Below are 22,766 nucleotides of genomic sequence, written 5' to 3' on the forward strand. Positions count from 1 at the left end.
ACTCATTTGCCTTTTCAAATACAGCATTGGCTCCTAAAATCATACCACGTGCTACAAGTTATATCAACCAAGTTTATCTGGTCTAGAGAAAAGTTTTGTGATGAAAAGAAGAAAGTAGGATTACCAAGTAGTTTTTGCTTGAATTGGCCAAGGATGAGCATGGGGAGTGCCCCGAGGTCCTCTTACCAAGATTCCCCAAATGGAGAGTAAGCCCCAGGAAACCAGGGACCATGTCTGTTTCATTCACCATTCACAGGCATCTTCATTGCATAGTACAATGCCTAGCACATAGTACATGCTCACTGAACATGTATGGAAAGGATGACTATGGATTAATTAAAGGTTCTTCACACTCTAACTCATCCTTCAGGAATTTATGTAACTCTATCAGGAACATCTTTTATCCTTCACTCTAGTTCAGGATCTACTATGAGCTCTGCCTCAGAACACTAGTTACATTAGTAACTAAAGACTTGTGTGATTGTTTAATTTCTGTCTTCCCAGTAAGACTGCCTGTGTATCTCCAGCATATAGAGCAGCACTTTTCATACAATAAACACTCAACAAAAAATTGTTGGCTATTTTAATAACTGTGCTTTTTTTGGTTACAATTTAACTTCATTAGAAGTTTCTGAGTGTCTCAGTCAGAACAAAGTATACTTTCAACGCCTGAGTTGAAGAAAATAAGATGTAAGGGATCTTCCTACGTCCCTATTACAACTGATGGTAATGAATCTCATGGGAAGCACAGCTCCATGCAGCAAGAGAAAGAGAATCTCTAGATTGGTTAAGTGTGAGCTGTGTACCCTTGTGTATCTCTGAGTTTCCATGGAGATCAAACAGAACCCCAAGCAGACCAGGCCTGATGCCAGCTCCACAGAGACAAGGAGTCTGATATAAGTAGTTTACCCCAGAATCCTCTATGAGCACCATTTCCCAGGGAGGGCATGTAGCCTTAGCCAGCAACCTCTTCAGCCCATTCAAAGATGAGTCATATGAATCTGCATCAATGGATGTCTCTGTCTTAGTATAGGGGGGATGGAAGAATAATTAACTAGGTTTCTGCATTCATTTCCTCAGGAAAGTGGTCCAGCATGTGACATTGTGTTGGAGCAGGAGCGGTAGGAGCTTCCTGAGAAACTGGTGGACACAAGAGTTCTGAGGAATACCCAGAGGTAGCCCATTTCTGAGGAAACCAGGGGATGTGTCAGTGACAACAGAGTCAGGGAACATTTCTTAAGGGAGACTGGTTGGTGGAAAACATGGAGGCTGGCTGACCCATGCAGAACAAATTAGACAGGACCTGCCTATGCCCATGACATGCAGACCATGTTACAGCTCTGGAGACTCCTCCACTTTGAATCTCTGGTGAGTCGCCAAAGAAGTATAGTAATTTTGCAAAGCCAGGAGCTTCCTGTGAAAACCAGGATTCTCCATCATCAGAACTGCCTTGAACACAATCAAGCACCCCACCTAGAAGCTAATGAGGGGACCTGCATTGGTGCATTTTTTGGAATGGGGGAAGGAGAGTCTGATTCCTCTGGAAACTCTGCCTAGAAGCCTGTCATCTGCTTTCATGTGTCCGCTGGCAGGCTATGGCACACCTGATTTCTTTGATTTTATTCCTTGTTCTCAATATCCTGGCTCATGTCCAGGTGATGAGTCACAGAATCTCTAAGGCTTTTTCTCATCATTTTCATGGACAATCATTTGTTTGTCCTTTGTCTCTCCTGAAATGTGAGACCCAAATCTTAACCCAAATGGGCTCACTATGCTGGCTTCTTTTACGATTTTGTATTTAAGGTATTGTATAAGTAATATAAAAAGAAGAAAGAAAAGTCATCTTGTCCTCCCATCCTTATATGGCAATTATGTTCACTTTTCCATGTTCTCATCTAGTCCTTATCCATATAAATGTATATTTTTCATAGCTATAATGTAATGTGTTACTGTCTTTCTGATGCAAAATTATCACATTAGTTCCCTCTCCTGTTTCAGATAGAGTCAGCTGTTTCCTACAAAGGCTTGCCTTAACCTGTCATTTCTATAAAGAATAGTCAATGACAAAATTGCCTAGTTCCTTATCCAGATCTCTAAGGACAATATTAAGCAATGTAAATCTACAAATAAGAATCATTTAAAACAAAGATACATTCTCTAAAAGTGAAATTGAATGAACGAAGAATGCTGAATTTCAGCATTTATTACGATTATTCTTTCTCGTTACTATAGAGGAAATTCTCTCTAAATATTAAGCATGATACCTAATCTACAAATGCATGCTCTCTCCCCCCATACGTCATTTTCATAACACATGCATCCCTCTGAAAATATCCGCTAAATGAAATATTAACAAAAAGTTTGTAATTGCAAACTCATTTTATTAAGGCAAGAATGTTTTGAGTGAATTTAAAAAGTTTGTATTAACATGACAAAAATTTATTATAGTAACGTGGGAACGAAAGAGAGACAAAATATATAGTCTATGAGCATGGCTATATAAACTGATCAACACTAAATAAGAATAGAAAAAATACAATAGCGATCAGTCAAAATCTTAAATGTTCTCTCTGTGGGGCTACGGGTGACGCTTTTTATTTCATTTCTCTATATTTCCCAAACTTTTCATGATGAGCTGGTAAAATTTTTGAAACTTTTTATTAAAATACATTTGCCCTAAATCCCAGTATTATTTCTTCAATTTTGCTCTTACTTATTATTTTCCTACTAGAGTTTAGGCCACAAAGGGAGAAATAAAAATAGCTAACATCATGCAACTGTTTGCTCTGTGGCGAGCTTCCACTAAGTGCTAAGTGTTCAGTATGGATTATTCATTTAAGTTCTAGGAGAACTTTTTGCATAGGTACTGTCATTATTCCCAGTGAGAAAGCAGAGTTTCAGTGAGGTTAGATGACCTGCCCCAGATAAGTTAGTCCATCATGGAACTCAGGTGCAACCACAGTCTCTCTAACTTAAATGCCTTCTGTAAGAAACTCTAGAATAAATACTCCAGCAATGCTTTCAAGAAAGCTCTATGATCCATTGGATACACGATTTGTGGAGGGAAAGAATTTAATGGACTTCAGAGAATGCTTACAATATCTGGGACAAATATGGGAAAAGATGCCATCTGACCTAAGGGAAAGGAATGAAAAGGATTTAACACATTTTCCTAACAGGAACAAGAGAAATATAAAAAGAATTGATAAAGGCAAAACTTCCTCCAAAGAATCTCAGAAAATTGGCTCAAATTATGTGACCTGATGCTAATTCAATAAGGGATCTGGACAACCAGCATGAAGAGGGAGAGAAAGGGGCTAGTAGGTCAACGACAAAAAAGGACTCCTTCAGCTCCAAATGCCACACTCATTACTCTTGCCTTTCAGTTCCAAGTGTCCTCAGATCCCCAGAACATCATGACTCCTGATGCTGCACACCTCTAATTGGCCACCCCCAGCAGAGGTCAGAAAAGCCATGGGGAACCACACCACTATCACCGAGTTTGTCCTGCTGGGGCTCTCAGATGCCTGTGAGCTGCAGATGCTCATCTTCCTGGGGATCCTCCTGACCTACCTCCTCACTCTACTGGGGAATCTCCTCATCGTGATCATCACCTTCATGGACAGGCGCCTGCACACCCCCATGTACTACTTCCTCCGCAACTTTGCTGTCCTGGAGATCTGGTTAACCTCGGTCGTCTTCCCAAAGATGCTGATCAATATCCTGACTGGACACAATACCATCTCTCTAGCAAGTTGCTTTCTCCAGTTTTTCCTCTATTTCCTTCTGGGCACCACAGAGTTCCTCCTGCTGGCAGTGATGTCCTTTGACAGGTATGTGGCCATATGTAACCCCTTGCGTTATGCCACCATCATGAGCAAAAGGGTCTGTGTCCAGCTGGTTCTTTCTTCATGGACGGCAGGATTCCTTCTCATCATTGTTCCAAGTTTCCTCATATTTCAGCAGCCCTTCTGTGGTCCCAATATCATTAATCATTTCTTCTGTGACAGCTTTCCACTCCTGGAACTCATATGTGCAGACACAAGTCTGATAGAGCTTCTAGGTTTTATTGTGGCCAACTTCAGCTTAATAGGCACTCTGTTGGTGACAGCCACCTGCTATGGACATATCCTCCACACCATCCTGTGCATCCCCTCAGCCAAGGAGAGGCAGAAAGCCTTCTCAACCTGCTCCTCTCATATCATTGTTATTTCTGTTTTCTATGGCAGCTGCTTTTTCATATATTTCCGGTCAGGCAAGGGTGACCAAGGGGAGGACAGGAACAAACTGGTGGCCTTGCTCAGCACTGTGGTCACCCCAATGCTCAACCCCTTCATCTACACCCTGAGGAACAAACAGGTGAAGCTGGTATTTAGTGAGCAAATGAGCAAGCTCCTCTCACAAAGATGAGCCGGACCTGAGAGAGGGGGAAAGTGACCTTCTTGCCAGAACCCCTACAAATGCAGCTCCTATCTTGATCTCCATGAGCTATCACCTCCTAGACAGTGTTTTAGCTTGTGATCTAATCCACAAGGGTTCCTTACATGTATCATTATTGGCTCATGAAGTCTTGTCAGAGAATACAGAAAACTCAGTAGACCACTATGCCTGCGGTATGTCTTAATGTTTCTGATCCTAGCCTGTATCTGAGTTCCTTAATCTTGCCTCATTTTTAAGGTGTAATAATAAACTTAGCATACCTTCTTCACTGGAACCTTTCAAAACTGATAAAAATATCCTCAACGAAATTATTTTTATGATAGACTTTGGAAATATATGTATGAAAAAATTAATAAGGTAGAATAGCTAAGACATATTGAATAAAAAATAAACAGTTCATATGTTAAAACACGAAGTCAAGAACCAGCAAATAGAACAACGCAACTGGGTAGATAGTCTGGGAAGATAATGTGTAAACATGAGGATCTAACAGAGGATTAGACTTTCTAATCAGTAAAGAAAAGAAGGTCAATTCAATTAATGCCAAGACTATTGGCTAACCTCGGTAGGAGACTTCCTTTCAAAGAGACTGAGACTAGTACTCGGCTCGTTATTGGGGGCAGAGGGGTTGTTAAAGCAGAAAGTCGATTTAAAAGTGATACATGCCTTCCTTAAATATTTATTTGAAATTAAAACCTATAAACAACTATGAATTCACTCATCTATAAGTATGCTTTACTTTGAAAACAAATGAGATAATTGTTGTATTCGTTCTGGTTTGAGCCACATTTGTAACGCGTCCTCTATAATTTTCAGTATTTGTTTCAGTAGTACAAAAATTTTAAAGACGCTTGAGAAACTATCTAGGAGCAGAATTCTAGAATTTTCACTTGTTGCTTGTTTGTTTGCCAATCTTCACAGTTCTTACCCACAACAAAATCAACAAAACCTTCTTCATTATCTGGTTTTATGGAATTTATTGAAAAAAATCAAATTAGTTTTCACAGAAATAGCTTTGTTTTTGCACTCACATTTCATTGGTTTGTCTTTATTTAGTTAAAACACACAGTTAAAATAACAAGTCCAATTTTTGAATCAAGGTTTGAAAACTAACAACTGATTCTTGGTAAAACTAACTGGTGGGAAGAAAAACATGCAGCGTACTACAGAAGCCTACTAGCTGCAAAGCTGGAAGCTGCAAGGCACGCTATAGACCTCAATCATTTTGAGAGGCAGCATAGCACAGAGATTGAGAACAGCTGCTGGAAGCCAACTATCTAGGCTCAGATCCCGGCCACCTATTAGCCATTTGATCTTCAGCAAGCAATACTTCCTTGTATCTCAGTTACATGTATGGAGATAACAATAGCATCTACTTCTTAGAATCCTTGTAAACATTAATGCATTAATATATGTTAGAATGCTCAACATAGGGCTTGGTACAGAGTAAGTACCATGTTAAGTGTCTGGTATTATGTTTTACTGAAGGAATAAGTTGAATAAATGAAGGTAATTTAAGAGATCACCTAGTCTTGGAGAAAAAGTTAAGTTAGATCCTCATTCATATCTTAAACTGAAATAAATGTGGAATGAATTAAACAGATAAATATAAACCATGGAAACATAGAAAATTTAGGTAAAAATAGGTGTGCAGGGGGTTTTTTAATGGAAGAAACATAAAAATAAATTTATAAATTAGCCTATGTAAAATTTTTAGATTTCTTTATGTCAAAAACAAAACATAAGGGGCCGCCTGGTGGCGCAGTGGTTAAGTGCGCACGTTGTGCTTTGGCAGCCTGGGGTTCACCGGTTCGACTCCCGGGTGCTGACATGGCACTGCTTGGCATGCCATGCTGTGGTAGGCATCTCACATATAAAGTAGAGGAAGATGGGCATAGATGTTAGCTCAGGGCCAGTCTTCCTCAGAAAAAAGAGGAGGATTGGCAGCAGTTAGCTCAGGGCTAATCTTCCTCAAAAAAAAAAAAATAAAACATAAGTGATGTAACAGCCGTATGTACTTTCTGCTTGCCTGGCATCCATTCCGCATTCTGAAAGTAATAGGACATTGATTTTTTGCAGGAAATTTCCTTCGCATTCTCAGTCCATGTACATAGGGTGGTGCTGACTTCATCCCCAGCCAATCAGAGCATAGCCATGGTTATCAGCTCAAGGATGGCTGACATGACTAAAATCAGACTGGTGAGACCAAATGAGTCTCAATTCAGAAATACTTATGAGAACTGATGGAAAGGAGACTCTCTCCGGGACTTGAAACTAGGAGAAGGTCCCTAGGGGAGACAAAAGACACAAATTACCAATACCAGGAATAAAAGAGTGCGCACCACTATAGATTCTATAGGCACCAAAAGGTAATATATGTCAGTATATTTGACAAGTTAGATGAATAAATTTCTTGAAAGACACAAACTACCTAAGCTCACTCAAATTAAAGTAGATAACTTCAATAGCCCTATATCTTTTAAAGAATTGCATTTGCAGTTACAAACCTCCACAAAAAGAAAAGTGCAGGCTGATGGCTTCACTGGGTAATTCTACTATTTAAGGAAGAGATAATACCAATGCTACACAAACTCTTTCAGATAACAGAAGAGGAAGAAACACTTCCCAGATTAACCTATAAGGCCAGCATTACCCTGATGCCAAAATCAGACAAAGATATTACAAAAACAGAAAATTACGAATATACCTCAGGAACATAGAAAGAAAAAATTCTTAACAAAATTCTGCAAATTATTTCCAACAATATAGCAAAAAGATCATGACCAATTATAGGTTACCCCACATATACAAGATTGGTTCAACATCCAAAAATCAATCATGTGTAATTCATCATATTCGCAGAATAAAGGAGAAAAACCATATGATCATCTCATTATGCACAGAAAAAGCATTTGACAAGAAAATCCATTCATGATTTAAAAAAAAAAAAACTCTTAACAAATTAGGATACAAGAGAATTTCCTCAAGCTGATAAAAAGTACTTATGAAAAACCTAAGGTAAGCATCATTCTAAATGTTAAAAGACTGAATACTTTCCCCATAACTTGAGCAACGAGTCTTTTAGACCTTCTATTCAACACTGTGCTGGCGGATCCTAGCCAACGCAATAGGTAAGAGGAAGAAATAAAAGACATGCAGTTTTTATCATGAAAGGAGGTTGAATGTGGTGTACCACATTTATTTTCCTTTTTATTATGGTAACATTGGTTTATAACATTATATGTTTCAGGTGTACATTGTTATATATACATTTATTTATTTGTGGATGTTGAACCATCCTTGCATCCCTGGAAGTCCCCAGGATTTCCTGCTTGATCATGGTGTGTGATCCTTTTATTGTGCTGTTGAATTCAGTTACCTAATATTTTATTCAGGATTTTTCATCACTGTTCATCAAGGACATTGATCAGTAATTTTCTTTTCTTGTGGTGTCTTTTTCTGGCTTTAGTATCAAGGTCACGTTGGCCTCATTAAATGAGTTTGGATGTGTTCCTGCCTCTTCTCTTTTTTGGAAGAGTTTGAGAATAATTGGTATTAATTCTTCTTTAATAGTTTGGTAGAATTCACCACTGAAGCCAACTGGCCCAGGACTTTTGTTTGCTGGGAGGTTTTTTGATTACTGATTCAATGTCCTTACTAGTAATTGGTCTGTTCAGCTGGGTACAGAAGGAACATACCTAGACATAATAAATGGCTATATATTACAAGCCCACAGCTAACATTATATTCGACAGTGAAAATCTGAAATATTTCCCTCTAAGATCAGGAACAACACAAGGATGCCCACTCTCACCACTCTCACATAGAACTGAAGTCCTAGTCCTTGCCCAGAGAAATTGGGCAAGAAAAAGAAACAAAAAGAATCCAAACAGAAAGGAAGAGTAAAATTGCCTTTATTTGCAGATGACATATTAAACATAGTAAATAATATAGACTCTAACAAAAAAACGTTAGAACTAATAAATGAATTTCATAAAGTTGCAGGATGCAAAATAAACATTCAAAAATCAGTTTCATTTCTATACACTAAAAATGAACTATCAGAAAGAGAAATTAAGAAAGCACTCCCATTTACAACAACCTCAAAAATAATAAAATATTATGAATAAATTTAACCAAGGAGGTAAAAGACTTCTACAATGAAAACTGTAAGACACTGATGAAAGAAACGGAAAGATGCTCTGTGTTCATGGATTGCAAAAATTAATATTGTTAAAATGTCTGTACTACCCAAAGCAATATACTGACTCAATGCAATCCCCATCAAAATTCCAACGGCATTTTTCACAGAAATAGAAAAGCAATTTCACAATTTGTGAATCATAAAAGACCCCAAATAGCCAAAGCAATCTTGAGAAAGAGAACAAAGCTGGAGGCATCACATTTCCTTATTTCAAATTATATTATAAGAGTGTTCAAATGCTTTTGTAATCAAAACAGTTTGATACTGGCATAAAAACAGACAGACAGATTAACAGAACAAAATAGAAAGCCCAGAAAGAAACCCATATGTATATGGTCAATTAATTTTCAGTGAGTGAGGAAAGAATGCACACTGGAGAAAAGGATAGTCTCTTCAATAAATGGTGTTGGGAAGAAGGGACAATCACTTGCAAAAGAATGAAACTGGACCCCTCTCTTACAGCACTCACAAAAATAAACTCAAAATGGATTAAGTATTTAGTCATAAGACCTAAAACCGTAAAGTTATGAAAACAAAAAAATAGGGAGTAAGCTCCTTGACATTGGTCTTGGCAAAGGTTTTTTTGGATATGACACCAAAAGCAACAGTATCAAAATTAAACAAATGGGACTACATCAAACTGAAAAGGTTCTGCACATCAAAGAAAACAATCGACAAAATGAAAAGGTGACCTATGGAATGGGAGAAAATATTTGCAAAACACATATTTCATAAGGGGTTAATTTCCAATATTTACAAAAAACACATACAACTCAATAGCAAAAAAAATAAATAAATAACCTGATTAAAATATAGGCAAAGGAACCAAATAGACATTTTTCCAAAGAAGACATACAAATGGCCAACAGGCACGTGGAAAGGTGCCCAACATCAACAGTCATTGGGGAAATGCAAATCAAAATCACAATGAGAAATCACCTCACACCTGTTAGGATGGCTATTATAAGAAGACAAGAAATAAAAACTACCAGCAAGGATGTGGAGAAAAGAGAGCCCTGTACACTCTTGGTGGGAACGTAAACTGGTACAGTCACTATGGAAAACAGCTTGGAGTTTCCTCAAGAAATTACAGGTAAACCTACCACATGATCCAGCAATCCCACTTCTGGGCATTTATCCGAAGGAAACAGAGTCATTATCTTGAAGAGATATCTGCACTCTTATGTTTATTGCAGCATTATTCACAATAGCAAAGATATGGAAACAACCTAAGTGTCCGTTGACAGATGAATGAATAAAGAAAATGTGTTATATAAACAATAGAGTACTATTCAGCCTTAAAAAAGAAGGAATTCCTGCCATGTGCAACAACATGGATGAACGTGGAGGGCAAAATGCTAATTGAAATAAGCCAGACACAGAGAGACAAATACTGTATGGTATCACTTATATGTGGAATACAAACAAACAAATAAAAAGTTGAACTAATAGAAACAGAGAGTAGAACGGTGGTTGCCAAGGGCTGAGGGGTGGAGAAAATGGGATGTCGATCAAAGGATACAAACTTCTAGCTATAAGATAAATAAGTTCTGGGAGCTAACATACAGCATGGTGGTCGTAGTTAATAATACTGTATTGTATCCACGAAATTTGCTAAGTGAGTAGATCTTTAGCATTCTCTCTACACAGACACACACACAATGGGAATTATGTGAGGTGATGGATGTGTTAATTAACTTCATTATAGTGGTCATTTCACAACAGATATGTATATCAAATCATCACACTGTACATTTTAAATATATACCATTTTATTTGTCAATTATATGTCATCAATAAAGCTGGGGAAAAACTTAATCCCAACTTTTTCCTTGCCTTCCCTTTTGTCCCTTCCCCCAAGGACCCCACGGTCTACCATCTCCCAGCCCTAGTGAGGTAGGGATCACAATCGCATTAGCCAAGGGTCTGGATTACTTGTGATAGTTCCTTACATCCATGTAACAACAGAGCTGCCTAATATTAGACAGGAGCACCAATTTCAGAGGCATAATTAGATTTATTACTTTAACTAAATGTAACTGTTATTCTCGATCTCAACAAACAACAGAAACTTTTGTTTGCAAAGTTGTAGTGAGGTAACAGCCAAGAGAGTTGGGACGAGCCTGAGTGAGGCTCATTACACTATAATTCTCCGGGGATCCCAAACCCCACCAAACTTGGAAGAACAGCAGATCCCTTAAGAAAACAAAGTTGCAACCCAAGTCTTTCAGCCCTGATGTCACCTCCACAAAGAGATGTGTTTTATCCAGCAGTAGCTCACCCACTGTCTCCTGGAGTCACACTGGCCACAGAAGAAATATCACCTCATAGAGACTGGGCCCATGAGAGGATGCAATAAAAGTCTTTATCAGTTAAAATCACCCCCGTTGTCCAAGAGGAGGACGAAGGAGGATTGCAGCAAATGAGAACTGTACTCTTCCACGGCTTTCCCCAGGATGAGCTTGCTGAAAATGGAAGATTTCAGAACATTCTGGACTCATCTGATCCTGTGAGCTGAATGTTGGCAAAGTACAAGGAAACCATTCTCTTACCCAGGGAATGCTGCTGACCCTACTGGAAGCTTTGGAAAGGATAGATATTTTCAGAGAATGCCATCAAATTCATGAGAGAGATATCTCACACGAGTAGTATCAGATCTGCATTTAGAGCACACTGACAATATTGCAACCTCAAGAAATATCCACAAGAACCAGGTATCTTCTGCAATCCTGTGAGTAATGTATTTGGAATGATCTGATTGGAACATCCCCAGAGGGCTACTGGACACCTGACCCTCGACCTGTGGGGTTAACTCCACTTTGGGACTGCACAGGATGGCAGAGCAGAAGTGGCTTCCTCAAACTCTCCTCTCTGGCACTTGTTTTTTATATTCCTTTATAAGATGTGGCACATAGAGTACACACACTGGGTCTCATTTGTACCTTTAGCCCCACCATCCAGGTCAATGCTAGACAAGTCACTGTTTATCCAGTCAGAGCCATTAAGGTATTCATTCGCATTGAGAAACTTTGCCTGTTCCAACTTGTTTTCTGTGTAACTGTTCCCTTGGAAAACCCAAAGCTCTGAACAACATCGAGTCTGGGTGAAAGTCTAAATGCTTTTCCTTAGAAGGAGAAGACCTCACACTCCTTCTAAGTGTACTAGCTCTGTCCAGAAGCCCATGCAGTTCCAGCCATGGCAGGACAAACCTCCAGGGCATCATAGACACTTTCCCACTGGGCCTTTCCCACAATGGGTTTTCATGTATTCTCTGTGCCAGGTTCATGACTGAGTATGAATCTAGAGCTTTCTCCTCCCCTCTCAGTCACATAAATCTCATCCTCATCTTAGTCTCTATTCCTACCTTTCTCCCAATGCGTCCCATCCAGGACTTTGCCTAAATAACACAGATTGTCTCAGCTCCTGATGATGTTTCTGGGTATCACCTTAATGCTGGATTTGGCTTTTGCTCTGGAAAGAGCCGGATAAGCTCCTTGGCCACCAGGGCTCATGTTTGAACCAAATGATTAAGCTGCAGAGACTTCCTTTTCAATTCACTGATGAATCTAGACAATGTTCAGCCTAGAAATGGCCAGTGAGGAATGGCTCTAGTTATATCCTCAGAGGCTAATTGACTATTCTGTCTTCTCTATTAACTGTCAACAAATATTACATATAATGGTAGTTTGTGGAATGGTTTTGAATACAGTAGCTAAAAAGAAGGGAAAACCATAAAAAAGGAAAGTTTATACACTTTACTATTTCATGCTCTCAAATATCCATCAGCATCTCTTTCATCTCAAGTTCCTAAACTGGGTCCCAATCTTACTCTCCAGTGACTGGCAAATAGTTCTTGCTACTGCTCTGCCTGATAATTAAGGTAGTAGTTGATAATGTTCAAGGAAGGAAACTTCCAGGGATGCTGATTTTTAAAGAGAGATCTTTTTAAGAATTTTAGGGGTTTCACTGCTGGGAGCACTCTAGCAGACCCACCTAGACCTCTGCCTATTTACTAGCTCAAACTCTAGACACTCTCAAAGATGGAGCGTCTCCCTTAGAAAACCTTTGTGGTGAGCCATCTTCACTTTCTCATGAGGAAAAGCAAACTCTCTTCAGATAAACTGACTTAAGACTACACGGCATATAACTCTGCAGGGTTGCCGTCCACTAGGAAACACTACATTAAGTATATCCTTTCCCCTGGTGTTTCAAACGTCATCAAATCCATCTCTCAGACATTTGAGTTGTTATTCACTCATTCAATAAATGATTATTAAAGCAAAGTTTTTCAAAAAACTTGTTCTAAGGGCTGTGGAAAATGCAATGAGTAATAAAGAAAATTTTCACTCAATGAGCAACAAGTGAAAAACAAATATAAAATATGATAAAAATTAAATGAACTATAATAAAATTGAGGGATACAGAGGAAAGACTCATTCATTCAGAAGAGAAATCTTCATAGAAATCATAGCACTTATTGAAGACAGACTTAAAGGATAAATAGGATTTGAAAGGCTGATGATGCCAAGCTGAAAAAATACCATGTGCATAAAATGGATAAAGAATCCAAAGAACGCAAGGAGTAATTATTGTATCTAGAGCCCATGAGAGGATGTAATGGGAGAAGAACCTGGAAATATCATTTGGGAACAGATCGCTAAAAACCTTGAATACCAAACTCCCACTAAGGAATTTTTATTTATGCATCTATTACTTGGATTTTTCTTTTTTTGATTAGGGAGTGTTGTTCTTTTCTCTCATAGATTTCATTTTTCCTTTTTATTAATCCAAATATTACTAAAAGGCATCAAAGATCCAGGTAATCTTGAAACAGCAAACAGTGTCTATTTTATCCAGTTTACCTCATGATGTAGATCCATGTAGTGAATGGCTTAGTTAAGCAGAAAGTTTACCACCCTCAAATGAACTACTTATGAAAGAAGACCCAATATTGGAGCAGAGATAAAAGTAAAAGCTATTGAAAGAGGTGATAATCTTAGGGGCAAAAGAATGCATTAAGGAATTAGGAATAAAAGTTTCATTTAAAAATGTAAGCCAGGATAATTTTTGGATTGAGACCTTACAAAGGCCACCTCCAAATCACCACTTTCTCCTCTAACATACAGACACAGCCGGGAGCAAGCATGAGACAGATACCCCCAGAAGCTCGGCAAAATAAGCTTGAGTAGTCAGTGGGGGGAAGATATGTCCTTCAGACAAAACAGGGTTCCTTCAGCTCAAAATGCCACCCTCATCCCTCTTGACTTTCACTTCCAAATGTCCTCAGATCCCCAGAACATCATGACTTCTGATGCTGCACACCTCTGATGCACCATCTCCAACAGAGATCAGAAGAGCCATGGGGAACCACACCACAGTCACCGAGTTTGTCCTGCTAGGGCTCTCAGATGCCTGTGAGCTGCAGATGCTCATCTTCCTGGGGCTCCTCCTGACCTACCTCCTCACTCTACTGGGGAATCTCCTCATCATGGTCATCACCCTCATGGACAGACACCTCCATACCCCCATGTACTACTTCCTCCGCAACTTTGCTGTCCTGGAGATCTGGTTCACCTCTGTCATCTTCCCCAAGATGCTGACCAACATCCTGACTGGGTACAAGACCATATCCCTCCCAGGCTGTTTCTTACAAAGTTTCCTCTATTTCTTCCTGGGCACCACAGAGTTTTTCTTACTGGCGGTGATGTCCTTTGACAGGTATGTGGCCATATGTAATCCCTTGCGTTATGCCACCATCATGAGCAAAAGGGTCTGTGTCCAGCTGGTTCTTTCTTCATGGTTGGCAGGATTCCTTCTCATCATTGTTCCAAGTTTCATCCTATTTCAGCAGCCATTCTGTGGCCCCAATATCATTAATCACTTCTTCTGTGACAACTTTCCACTCCTGGAACTCATATGTGCAGACACAAGTCTGATAGAGCTTCTTGGGTTTATTGTGGCCAATGTCAACTTACTAGGCACTCTGTCCGTGACAGCCATCTGCTATGGACACATCTTCCACACCATCCTGCGCATCCCCTCAGCCAAGGAGAAGCAGAAAGCCTTCTCAACCTGCTCCTCTCACATCATTGTTGTGTCTCTCTTCTATGGAAGCTGCATCTTCATGTACATCCGGTCAGACAAGGGTGACCAGGGGGAAGATAGAAACAAGGTGGTGGCTTTGCTCAACACCGTGGTGACCCCGATGCTCAACCCCTTCATCTACACCCTGAGGAACAAACAGGTGAAGCAAGTGTTTAGGGAGCAGATGAACAAGCTCTTCTTATAAAGCTGTGGAACCAAGAGGCTAAAGCTAGGATTCCCAGAAAAGCTAAGGAAATATCAGGCCCCTGTAAGAAATCGAGAATTTCCCATTCAGAAAAATGAAATGTTTCTTGGTGCCAGTCACTACGCAACTCAGCATAAACTCAGAAGCTATATAGACCCTCAAGGCATTTTTCTTAATTACCATATTTGAATATTTCTGTTTGTTCTATCTGTGTCTGCCTGGCTTCCCAGCAGAATAGAGCAAACTCTTTGAGGGCAGGGTCTAGCTCTGTAATTCACCATTAGCTTCAAGCATCAAACCATTGTCATACACCATATAAATACTCAGCAAGTACTTGCAGACTGATTCATTGCTTTGTGTCTGTTTCTCCAGCGGAGAGGAGAACAGTCCTTAGTTGGGATCATTCTCATTTCACCCTGAGGCTCATTGCTTACTATTTGCATATATGCTTTTTTAGCATTAAAATTCGTAGAAATTCCTCATTCCTATTGATGAAGACTCTTCCACCTACCAGTTTTCTCATCTATAAAATGGAGATGATGATGTCCATTCCAAAAGATTATGATGAAAATCAAATGACACAGTCTATGCAGAGTGCCTTAAAAAGTCACTGGCAGGGCACGCCCCATGGTTGGGTTCAGCGTGCTCATCTTCAGCAGCTCGGGTTCATGGGTCTGCATCCCGGGCGCAGACCTATACCACTCATCAGCCGTGCTGTTGTGGCAACCCACTTACAAAATAGAGGGAGACTGAGATGTTAGCTCAGGGCTAATCTTACTGAGGAAAAAGAAAAAAAAGTCACTGGAACATAGTAAGTACTCAATAAATGTTAGTTCCTTTCCTCCATTTCTCACCCCACCTCTCTCTTCCTTTTTGATTTCAAACTACTAATCAACAAAAGCATTTTTATTCAAAATGATGTAAATTTTGTATTCAAAATGTTATATAAAATCTTATATAAACTTAAATATGATATTTGACCTATTGAAATTTGTTACTAAGATCCTCACTATTTTGATGAAGACAAAAAGAAAGCCACATCGATAAACAAATGTTAAATAATGAAATTAATTAACATATTAAATTATTCCAAAATATTCATTATGCAAATGCCATGTTCAAGGAAAAGTACTGTGTGGTCTGGGAGAAAATACTTAATCTATGCCTTTGAAGAATTCGAACTCTAATAAGGAAGATAGAAAGTACAGAAATAACCATAATTCAGGGAAACAATGATTTGTATAAGAAAATATCATGTGTAACTCTTCAGTGACAAATTTGAAAACCAAGAGGGAATGGTGATTTCCTAGAAAAAGAGAATTTTCAAAAATCTTAAAAGAAATACTAAACTTAATTAGACAAATTACCATATAAAGCTATCAAAATGGGATTATATATCTACTAGAAACTCAAAAACTGTGTCCTCAACAACAAAAACAAACAACCCAATACTACAAGTGACCAATAAGCACAGGAAAACATGTACAACTTCACTAACCGTTAGGAAAATGGAAATCAAAATCAAAATGAAATACTAATTCATACCCATTAAGATGGGCATTATTTTAAACATTTTTAATAGAAAATACTAAGTGTTGGCAAGAATGTGGAGAAATTAGACCCCTCATGCAGAACCCTTGGAATGCAAAATGGTACAGCCACTGTGGAAAATAGTATGGTGGTTCCATAAAAATTAAATATAGGTTTACCACAAATCCAGCAGGTCCACTCTTGGGCATACACCCAAAACAATTGAAAGCAGAAACTGCAACAGATATTTGCACATCCATGTTCATAGCAGCATTCTCACAATAGCCAAAAAGATAGAAACAACTTACACGTCCAATGATGAATATATGCATAAGCAAAATGTGGTATGTGCATACACGGGAAGATTCTTCAACCTCAAAGGGGAATGAAATTCTGTAAAATGCTACAATATGGGTGAAACTTGAAGACATTATGCTAAGTGAAATGTCAGACACAAAAGGATAAATATTGTATTATTCCACTTAAAAGAAGTATCTAGAGTAGTCAAAATCATGGAGACAGAAAATAGATCGGTGGTTACCAGGGGCTGGAGGCGGGGTGGGAATGGAGATTTAGTGTTTAACGGATACAGAGCTTCAGTTTTGGATGTTCAGTTCTGCAGACGGATAATGGTGATGAATGCACAGCAATGTTGATGTACTTAATGCCACTGAACTGTACACTTTAAATGATTAAAACAGTAAATTTTATGTTATATGTATTTTACCACAATAAGAAAAGTATATATTCCAGATCAAAAACAAAACGATTTTATCTTTGACTCTCCCTCTTTCTGTTATATCCTATAGCCAATCCAACAGCAAATTCTGTGGATTACAACTTCAAAATATATACAGAGCCCTCCTACTTATTACTACCACCACCACTCCCATCTTTGTCCATAACACCTGCCATTTCTTCTAGGTTCTCCATCGCCTACTCAACACCCAACCCCACTGACATATCCCTGGAGGAGGGCAGGGTTAGAAAACACAGGGAAAGGGAAGGTGGGCTTGCAGATTTAAGACAGAGGAGGCCAGCAACACACACCCTTTCTCTCTGAAGGTTTCCTGCCTGAAACAGGCCTTAGTAGGAAGGAGGAAAGAGTGCATTTTAATTTTAATTGAAGTTTGGAATTTGAACAGTTCCATAGGATTGGACAATTGAATAACTCTATTCTTTGGACTGATCGTGAATGAAGGACTTCTAAAATTATATAAGCAGCTGGAAAAACCCCCATACCTGTCTTAGATTCTATCCAAGGACTGTGGAAGAAATAGCTATATGAACAGGTTGAATGGGCATGCAGGAAAGGGCTAGAGTGAAGAATGTATAATACAAATAAAAAATTATTAGCCATAATATACAAAGAGAAACAACCAAATAGATAAATGAGCTAAGGATATGCATGGACACTTCACAGAAAAGCAAATCAAAAGAACCAATAAATAGGTGAAAAGACGTTCCACCATATAAATAGCCAGGACAATTCAAATTAAAATAACTCTTTTGATGATTAATGATGTATTTTTAATTTTTTAATGTAGTAGTGGTAATATATTTATATTTTACAGACTACTACTGTTTTAATACTTACAAAAACATTTACAGATGAAATGATCATGATGTCTGGGATTTACTTCTCAATAGTATGGAAAAGGGGAAAGTAGCTGGTAGTCTAGGAGAAACATGAATGGCCAAGACTGGGTTATTGCTGAAGCGATGACTGCATGGAGATTCATTATACCATTGTCTACCTTTGTATATGTTTGAAATTTCCATAGTAAAAACAGAAAATGAAAAGATAATGGAAACACTTCGAACAAGTGTAACATGCATATGTACCTATATCAATGCAACAGGAAAAATTTATAAAACATGTTACACAGGCAGAAGCTGGTAGGTCTTGGTTCCTGAAGAGATAAAATGACTGGAGGAAAAAACCATTCTTAAAGGAGATCCATAAGTATTGAGTCTGGATAATCAGAAAGATGTTATCACAGAGATAAGCAGTCAGGAGGAAAAGTTGGCTTGGGATATAACAGGATCAGTTCTGTTCCAGACATCTATAGTGTAAGTGCACCAAACTTGGGACATAACTGCTGACTGGGACAAGGTACTCTTTACAACAAGTTCCAAAAAGTGGATTTTCATAAAGCTCAGAAGAAAAGTGTGATGCTAATATTTGTAAGCTTATCACTAACCACTAGGAAAAGGAAGTCTCTATATTCAAATCTAGCAAGTAGCAAATACTGTTCTTCATAAGTTTATGTGAGAATAATTAATGATATAAACTGAGGTCAAGATTTAGAGTATAACAAAGTCCAAAGAACTTTTCATCAGAGGAGAACTCAAGACCAAAATTTGGTCTGAAAATGGGACCCCGGCCTTATAATCAGCGCCTCAATCCTGATCCTGAAAACCTGCCTGATCTTCCATCATTGAAGATGTGCTTTCTACTTAATTTTTGCCAATCTGACCTCCAAGCTCCCCAGAGACTACAGTCAGACTCCTAAACTACCAACCAGACAAAAACTTTGCCACCTGCAGACAGAATTCTCGGACATCAACTGGCTGCAGTCTACCCAGACCACCAAATACTTCCTCTCATGGGTGCCCTTTCTATGCTCTCCCCCTCACCAGGCCTAGTCCTTCTCAAGGTTTTATCCTCTGGCCACAGTTCCTTTGGTCATGCTCTCAATCCACCTCTGCCTGCCCTTGTTTGTCTCCTCACCTATTAACTCTTCATCAAAATTCACGAAAGTTTTCCTATGTGATTTCTCCTCGAGACCCAGCAATAACACCCTAGATCTATTCTGCTGTTTTCTCTTGTCTGTTCTAATTTCTTATTCCTACCATCCCCCAGGGTGATGAATTTTGAAAGCATAAACAAGATCATGTCACTTCTCTGCTTAAAACCTTCCAGTTAAATTTGGAATGAAAACCATCCTCCTCACCAGGAGTGATCTTCAAGTCTCTGTAAATTTTAAACCCAAGACAACTCTCCTGCCAAATCTCAAATCATCACCACCCTCTTCCTAGCTCACTTTCTTTCTGCTGTACCTCAAAATACCAGCTCTTTGCCACACCGTGGCCTTGACATACATTCCTCTCTTTGCCTGGAACTCTCCCTACCAGTCACTTGGATGACTCCTACTTTGCGTTCAAGTCTGAGCTGCAATCCCACTCCCTCAGGCGTGCTTTTCCTGGCCATCCATCTAAGGCACATCTCACCTGTTTTCTCTCCAAAGCACCCAGTTCAATGCCTTCATTGCCCTTATAACAAGACATTTCTTGTTATCACATATTTATTCATGCTTGTTCCTCTTCCTGAAAGGGAGTATGACAAAAAGACTGATTTTCCAGTTCAGGTTCTTCTTCCTTTAGATGAGGGGCCATTTACCCAGAAACTAAGATTCACATAGTAAAAGTAGAACATGAGCAAGTTTTAGGCCTTGCCTGACTCTCTCGAGACCAAGTAGGGAAGAAAAAGAAGGATCCTTAGTCAACTCCCTTAGAAGAATTGAAGTTTCCATTCTCATGATGCCTGGCAGGGGCCCATGGATGGGTGATCCTCACCAGAGAGCTGCAGGGCTCTTTCTGGTCTGGGCAGAGGAGGAATACAATTTCTATAAGCAGATCCCAGCAACCAGTGTGTGCCATGTATACTCCCTACCTTCAGCTGTCCAGCTGTCTCCGCCTCCTTCTTACAGTTCATTGATATAGTTATGAATCTTACCAGGAGTTTGGTGAGGACAGAAGCGCTTCATATGAGGTGACCAGGTGTTTAGGGAGTGGGTTGCCAACCCTAGGCATCCCACCACATCAAGGATAGCCAGACTCTCAGAAAAGAGGCACTCTAATTGAATTAACTCACTAATCCATTTAAAACAGAGTTGAAAGCCAGTTATTCGTCTTTCAAATCCATCATCAGCTCCTAAAACCATGCCACTTACTGCAGTCAAGTTATATCAGCCAGTTTTATTCGGTTCAGGGAAGAGTTTGGTGACCAAAGAAAGTGAGATTAGAAAGTAGTTTTAGTTTGAATGGGATGGGGACTGTCCCAAGGCCCTCTTACCAAGATTCTCCCAAGAAAGCAAGCTCCATGGGTACCAGGGACCACGTCTGTTTCATTCACCACTCACAAGCATCCTCAGGGCATAGTACACTGCCTAGCACATAGTAGATGCTCAATAAACATGGATGGAAAGAATGACTAATTAACGGTTCTTCACACTCCCACTCATCCTTCAGGTGCTTTATATAAGTCCATCAGGAACATCTTCCCAGGTCCTTCAATATGGCTCAGGATCTACTATGAGCTCTCCTTCAGAACACTAGACACAATAGTAATTAAATACTTGCGTGCTTTTTTAATGTCTCTCTTCCCCATAAGACTGCCTCTGTGTCTCCCACATCTAGAGCAACACCTGTCATATAATAAACACTCAACAAGAATTTTTTGGATATTTTAATACCCATACTTTTTTTTGCTGCAATTAAACTTCATTAGAAGTTTCTGAGCTCCTTCTGAGAAGTAAATTTTTGATCCCAAACTTGAAGAAAATAAGAGTAAGGGACCTGCCTAGGTCCTTATTCCCACTGGTGGTAAGGAATCTCAGGGGAAGCACAGCTCCATCCAGCAAGAGAAGAAGGAGAATCTCCAGATTGGTTAAGTTTCACCTGTGTACCTTCTGTATCTCTGAGTTTCCATGAAGACCAAAAAACCCCAAGCAAACCAGGCCTGTGCCACTTCCACAGAGACAAGGAGTCTACCATGAATAGCTTACTCCAGAATCTTCTATGGGCACTGTGTCCCTGGAAGGGCATGTGCCATTAGTCAGAAGCCTCTTAGGCCCAACTGCAGATGAGTCATATGAATATGCATCAATTGATGTCTGTCTCTGACTTAGTATAGGAGGGATGTAAGAATAATTAATTAGGTTTCTACATCCATTTCCTCAGGAAAGTGGTCCTGCAGTGACGCTGTAACGGAGCAGAAGCAATAGAAGCTTCCTGAGAAACTGTGAACCCAGGAGCTCTGGGGAACATGCAGAGATAGCTCATTTCTGAGGAGGTCTGAGGATGTGTTGGTGACAACAGAGTCAGGGAGCATTTCTTAAGGGAGACTGGTCACTGGAAAACATGGAGGTTGAGTGACCCATGCAGAATAAATTAGAAAGGATCTGCCTATGTTCATGACCCGTAACCATGTTATAGCTCTGGATATTCCTCCACTTTGAATCTCTAGTGATTCCCCAAAGAAGTACAGTCCTTAGGCAACTTTGCAAAGCCAGGAGCTTCCTGTGAAAACTAGGAGTCCCCATCATCAGAACTGCCTTGAAGTCAATCAGGCACCTCGCCTACTAGCTTGTGAGGTGACCTGCCTTGGTGCAATTTTTGGAATGGGGGAAGGAGACTCTGATTCCCCTGGAAACTCTGTCTAGAAGCCTGTCATCTGCTTTCACGCGTCCACTGGCAGGCTGTGGCACAGCTGAATTCTTTGATTTTATTCATCATTCTCGATATCCTGACTCATGTCCAGCTGATGAGTCACAGAATCGCTAAGGCTTTTTCTCACCATTTTCATGGACAGCCATTTGCTTCTCCTTTGTCTCTCCTGAAATGTGCTACACAACTCTCAACCCAAATGGGCTCACTGTGCTGGCTTCTTTTATGATTTTGTATTTAAGGTATTGTATAAGCAATAACAAAAAGAGGAAAGAAAAATCACCTAAAATCCCTCCGTCTTTATATGGTAGTTATGTTCATTTTCCCATGTTCTCATCTAGTCCTTGCCCATATAATAGTTTTCATAGCTACAATGTAGTGGGTTACTGTTTCTCTGATGCAAAGTTATCACATTAGTTCCTGCTCCTGTGTCAGATAGAGTCAGCTCTTTCCTACAGAAGCTTGACTTAACCTGTCATTTCTATAAAGAATCGCCAATGACAAAATTGCTTATATGTAGAGCATTGTATATGAACCTCATGGTAACCAAAAACCTATAATAATTACACAAATAAATAAGAGAAAGGAAATAAAACATATTACTAAAGAAATCCATCAAAACACAAGGGAAGAGAGCAAGAGAAGAAGACAGGAACAGAGAAGAACTACTAAAACACCTAGAAAAAAAGTAACAACATGGCAATAAGTACATATTCATCAATAGCTACTGTAAATGTCAGTGGACTAAATGCTCCAATTAAAAGACATAGGATGGCTGATTGGATTAAAAAAAACAAGACCCTTATATATGCTGCATACAAAAGACAGACTTTGGACCTAAAGACACTCACG

At 39.3% G+C, this 22,766-nt stretch overlaps 2 protein-coding genes across 2 annotated transcripts; both read left to right on the plus strand.

The window, feature by feature from the left end:
• The first annotated feature begins 3,426 nt into the window (after nucleotides 1–3,426).
• On the plus strand, nucleotides 3,427–4,410 carry OR6E1H (olfactory receptor family 6 subfamily E member 1H). Its single transcript, XM_001490295.4, has one exon. It carries the CDS (start codon nucleotides 3,427–3,429, stop codon nucleotides 4,408–4,410), a length of 984 nt encoding a protein of 327 aa, XP_001490345.4.
• A 9,545-nt stretch (nucleotides 4,411–13,955) lies between these two features.
• On the plus strand, nucleotides 13,956–14,933 carry OR6E1F (olfactory receptor family 6 subfamily E member 1F). The gene has a single exon (XM_005603385.3). It carries the CDS (start codon nucleotides 13,956–13,958, stop codon nucleotides 14,931–14,933), a length of 978 nt encoding a protein of 325 aa, XP_005603442.3.
• The last annotated feature ends 7,833 nt before the right edge of the window (nucleotides 14,934–22,766 follow it).

This window comes from Equus caballus, chromosome 1 (assembly GCF_041296265.1).
Source record: "Equus caballus isolate H_3958 breed thoroughbred chromosome 1, TB-T2T, whole genome shotgun sequence".
Taxonomy (NCBI): domain Eukaryota; kingdom Metazoa; phylum Chordata; class Mammalia; order Perissodactyla; family Equidae; genus Equus; species Equus caballus.

What these genes read in the sequence shown, in the direction of transcription:
- OR6E1H (XM_001490295.4), top strand. Translation starts at nt 3,427, where the DNA reads ATGCTGCACACCTCTAATTGGCCACCCCCAGCAGAGGTCAGAAAAGCC.
- OR6E1F (XM_005603385.3), top strand. Translation starts at nt 13,956, where the DNA reads ATGCTGCACACCTCTGATGCACCATCTCCAACAGAGATCAGAAGAGCC.